The sequence below is a fragment of the Teleopsis dalmanni genome, chromosome 1 (genome assembly GCF_002237135.1).
Source record: "Teleopsis dalmanni isolate 2A chromosome 1, ASM223713v2, whole genome shotgun sequence".
Classification (NCBI taxonomy): Eukaryota; Metazoa; Arthropoda; class Insecta; order Diptera; family Diopsidae; genus Teleopsis; species Teleopsis dalmanni.
Genome location: NC_051846.1, coordinates 31,926,297 through 31,931,415, shown reverse-complemented (window position 1 = coordinate 31,931,415; position 5,119 = coordinate 31,926,297). Strand labels below are relative to the sequence as shown.

Here is a 5,119-nt window from a genome sequence, read left to right as displayed (position 1 = left end):
AATTAATAACGTCACGCGGAACATACACAGATGGATGACACTGTCTTGTTGATTCAACGGATTTAACCTTAGCTAAAGCCCTTCGCAACGCCGACACAAAATCAGTCTCGGACGACTTCTGCTTGAAATCCGAAAGCATCTGCCCTGGAACACAAAGAGGATTTCCAAACAACATCTCTGAAGGACTAGCATTTAGGTCTAATTTCGGTGTCGTTCGCAATCCCAACAACACAAGCGGAAGAGACTGCGTCCAATTACTTGAGGAATGACATCGAATGGCTGCCTTCAATGTTCTATGGAAACGTTCAACCATGCCATTTGCTTGAGGATGATAAGCCGTGGTATGAAAGTGTTTCACTCCAAGCAATCTCGTCAGTTCCCGAAATACAGCAGACTCAAACTGCCGACCCAAATCAGTGGTAATAGCCTGCGGAGAACCAAAACTTGCCACCCAACCGTCGATAAAAGCCGCTGCAACTTCTTCTGCCGTAATGCCCGACAGAGGCACAGCAACAGGCCACCGAGAAAAACGATCGACGCAAGTCAAACAATAACGCTTCCCCTGAGACAAAGGCAATGGACCCACAATGTCAACATGAACATGCTGGAACCGACTATCAATATCAGCAAACGAACCAATTGGTGTTTTAGTATGCCGCTGAATCTTAGACTTCTGACACGCAATGCAACTACGCACAAACACAGCTACATCCTTAACCAAACCAAGCCAAACATACCTAGCCTGCACCAATTTCCGCGTTGCTCGAATACCAGGATGAGCCAAACCATGGAGTTTTGAGAGTACCAGCTGCCGACAGTTTGCGGGAACAAAAGGACGAACACGACTGCCTGACACATCACAGTACAGTTCAATACTCGAATCCGGCAATCTCAACTTCTTCAACCCAACACCATCTTCAGACTGGCTCTTCAGCTGAGCGAGCAACTCTGCATCAGTCTTCTGCCCCTCAGCAATTAACTCAATAACATTTGCCTCCAACTGAACCGTAGCAACCCGAGACAAAGAGTCAGCCACCGTATTATCTGCACCAGCCAGATGACGAATATCAGTGCAATACTGACTAATAAACTCCAGCTGTCTTGCACGACGAGGAGATGCCTTCTCACTTATTTGCCTGAACGCAAACGTTAAAGGTTTGTGATCCGTAAAAATGACGAAATCACGTCCCTCTAATGCATACTTAAAATGCTGGACAGCTTGATAGATAGCAGTCAACTCACGATCATAAGCACTATACTTAGTCTGCGCTGGACTCAAACCTTTTGAATAAAATGCCAATGGCTGAGTCACACCTTTCACTACTTGTTGGAGAACAGCACCCACCGCAACGTCTGAAGCATCAGTCGTGAGCGTCAATTGTGCATCCAGAGCCATGAAGTTAAGCAACGTAGCTTGGGCAAGATCATTCTTGCAAGCCTCAAAAACCTCTACATCTTCTGGAGTCCAAGAAATTACCGACTTATCATTCTTGCGGTTACCTGGTGTAAGATGAAACAACCGCTGCTGATTCTGCACAGCGTTACGCAGAAACGGCCGATAAAAGTTCACCATGCCTAAGAATTGTCTAAGCTGTTTCACCGTTGCTGGCAGAGGAAAATCACGAACAGCTTGAACTTTACTCTCCGGAGGACGTAAACCCTTTGCACTAATAACGTGCCCAAGGAACTCGATCTCGGAACAGCCGAACTTACACTTGGCAAAATTCACGGTCAAACCAGTTTCTCTAAGTCGATCTAAAACCAGTCGCAAATGCATTCTGTGTTCTGCTTCATCTTTTGACGCAATTAAAATATCGTCGATGTACGCAAAAACGAAATTAAGATCACCTAGAGTCTCATTCATAAAACGCTGAAACGTCTGGGCAGCATTACGGAGACCGAAAGTCATAAAGCGAAACTCGAACAGGCCAAACGGAGTTGTAATAGCTGTCTTCGGAATGTCTGCCAGTGCAAGCGGTATCTGATGATACGCTTTCTGCAAATCTATCTTCGAAAACATAGTTTTACCATAAAGAATACTCGTCACATCATGAATGAACGGAATCGGATACCGATCAGGTTTAGTTTGCGCGTTGAGCATGCGATAATCGCCACACGGTCTCCAACTTCCATCGCCTTTGCGAACCATGTGAAGTGGACTTGCCCAACAGCTTTTCGAAGGTTGACAAATCCCTGTCTGGACTAAAAATTGGAATTCCTTCTTGGCTTCTTCAAGTTTGGCTCCAACTAAACGTCGGGGACGAGCAAATGACGGCGCACCAAATGTCTCGATGCAATGTTCAACCTTAGTAACTAAACCCATCCGATTTGCACTCATAATGCCTAAATCACGGTATTCATTAACCAGCTCAGCATAAGCTGAAACTGAACCACACACACGCACAGTATCTTCTTGAGACACAGCAGCCTTACCCTTCATCATCAAAGTCGTCTTCGAATCAACTAACCGCTTCCTTTTCAAATCCACTAACAAGTCATAGTGATTAAGGAAGTCGGCTCCAACAATAGGACAGCTAACATCCGCAATCACGAACGTCCACGGGAAATGTCTACGCAAACCCAAAGACAAAAGCAGTCGACGCTCGCCAAATGTTTGAATAGGCGTACCATTAGCGGCATATAAATTAACTGATGCAACACTGTTAGCCCTTTGCTTCCAACGACAGAACGACTTCGGTAAAACTGATATGTCCGCACCAGTATCAATGAGAAAAACGGTCGACGTGGCGGGATCTTTAATACTAAGTCGAGCTATACGAACACTAACCCCTTCTCGGCTCGACGACGTAGAAGGAGTGCCTAGTTTTTTGACTGATGAGAGCTTGCCACAAAACTACAGGGCTGCCGACAAGCATTAGCTCTATCACCAAACCTTTCGTGATACCAGCACCAATCTGGATGGACTTCCTGGTCGGGAACGAGTTCGCCTACGTCTCCTCGATGACGATCGACTTTGCACCGACTCACTACGACGTAAATCCAAACGACTCAGACGCTGTTCGATTTGCTCAAGCCTTCGTAAAATCACAGCATTCTCAGAATAGGCTGGACAATCAAAGGCTGACGCTACAGCTATCTGTTGAAAATCACCCGCCTCGCAAATACGATCTGCTAATTTCGCCAGTTCTGCTAGTGCCACGTTCGATGCCTGCAGAATAGCGCGCACTTGTGGTGGCAAACGCTTCAGCCAAAGAGACTTAAGGAACTCATCGCTCACCTTGTCTTTAGCTAACGCTGTCAACTCCGTTAGCAACTGTGTTGGGCGTCTATCACCAAGTTCAACTTCTGACAACAACCGTTGAATCTTCCGCTGCTCGCTCTCACTGTACCGCTCTATGATGCAAGCCTTTAAATTAGCGTGTCTTCCAGTTTCAGGAGGATGAAGCACTGCATCACTTACATCGGCGATAACACTTGACTCAATCGCTGCTACTACCGTGTTGAACTGTGTGATGTCACTCGTAATGGCAGCTACTGCGAATTGCGCCTCGATCTGAGCAAACCAAATCTCCGGTCGCTCGTGCCAAAACGGTGGCACCCTCACTGCTACACGGTTTACGACACTTCCACTATCAGAAGCCATTACTACACCTTCGTCTGCAACTGACATCACAGCTCGATAATTAGATATTTAGCTCAGAAGTTAATATTTCTAAATTTAAACTTTTTCGAAATCACGTCGGGGTCACCAATTTAGCAATGATCTGTTCACCTTGCTAATTAATAAAACTCTAAAAATTTTCAATGTTAATAAACTTTTATTCAACTTTTTACAGAGAGAAAAATCGGAACGTTCTCCTCAATCAAAACAAAAAACTTAAAAATATTTGAAATTGAATTTTACTTTTTAAATTCAATAAATGCACAGCCAACTGGGTCGCCACAAATTTATTGTTCTAAATTACAAAATTACACTTCTATTTGGCGTTTCTTAAAGAACTAAAAGAAGATATAACAGTATAATTATTCTTCTTCTCTTTCATGACGACAGGTAAATATTTGTCTCTGTTTTTTCTTTTCGATCTTATGATTTTCGTTTCACTTTTATAGAAATGTACTAGCTTATCAGGTCTTATGAGACTCCTATTAAATGCTATATATGCTTATACACGATTTTAAACCTCTTTCGGTTCAATATAATATAGGTGAAGTAACTTGTCCCATTTTCTGCAGTGATTCTTTTGAAATGTATCACTCTATAAGGTCTTCTTCTCCTTCTGTTAAATGCCTATTAATATATCTTAGTTACATGAAATGACCTAATGCTTTTTTTGCTTCACTTCTTAAGACGTGTATCAGCCTGTCAGGTCTTGTTGTCTTCTTGTTAAACATTTAACAATATATGCAGATCTAATTAATACCGATTAAATTACTTGAACTTTTTCCCTACAATCAACAGATCGAACAGTTCAGATGGGCTGATATTCACAAAACTTGCAGATGTCTTTTATCACAACATTGGAAAGTGGGTCTACAGGTAAGAAACTTTCTATATGGACTGTAATTCTCCAATATCAAACCAAAGGTATGAAAACTGTTAAAACGAAGGAGCACATCACAGTACAAGTGATTTACATTTAATGTTTCTGAATATTAAAAAAACATAAAAAATAGGGATCTTGAAGAATAAGTTAGGTAGCAAAGGTACTCTCTTTCGTAAGTTTGTTTGATTTTTTTGATAACAAGTTTCTAATGTCACTTGAAAATAATATTTCGAATTGTTCAAATTTGAAATAATTTTATAGCTAAAATCGAATATATAGTCTGAGACGCTAGAAATACATGTTGAGAAATGCGACGATAGTGATAATGACTGAATGAATGTGAAAAACTTTAGTTGTGTTTGATTAATAATTATTGAAATAATAATTATGTTAAAATTGTGTTTAAGTCAATGTAATCAAAAGAATCTAGAGCACTTTTTTTATTAATAGATACTAATAGTTATTTTTATTAGTAGATTAATAGATACAACTGTCTCTCTTTGTTTAATAATTGCAAGAAATTTATTTTTTATGTCTCATTTAATTGTATTAAATTACCTAAATTCTTTATATTCTCAATTTTATTATACCAACTTATAGATATAAGACTTTCT

At 41.0% G+C, this 5,119-nt stretch overlaps 1 protein-coding gene across 1 annotated transcript; it reads right to left on the bottom strand.

The window, feature by feature from the left end:
* Window positions 1–2,884: 2,884 nt before the first annotated feature.
* Window positions 2,885–3,604, bottom strand: LOC119679149. The gene has a single exon (XM_038091349.1). It carries the CDS (start codon window positions 3,602–3,604, stop codon window positions 2,885–2,887), a length of 720 nt encoding a protein of 239 aa, XP_037947277.1.
* Window positions 3,605–5,119: the final 1,515 nt, after the last annotated feature.

Coding starts and splice junctions, on each gene's coding strand:
- LOC119679149 (XM_038091349.1), bottom strand. CDS start 3,604: ATGGCTTCTGATAGTGGAAGTGTCGTAAACCGTGTAGCAGTGAGGGTG.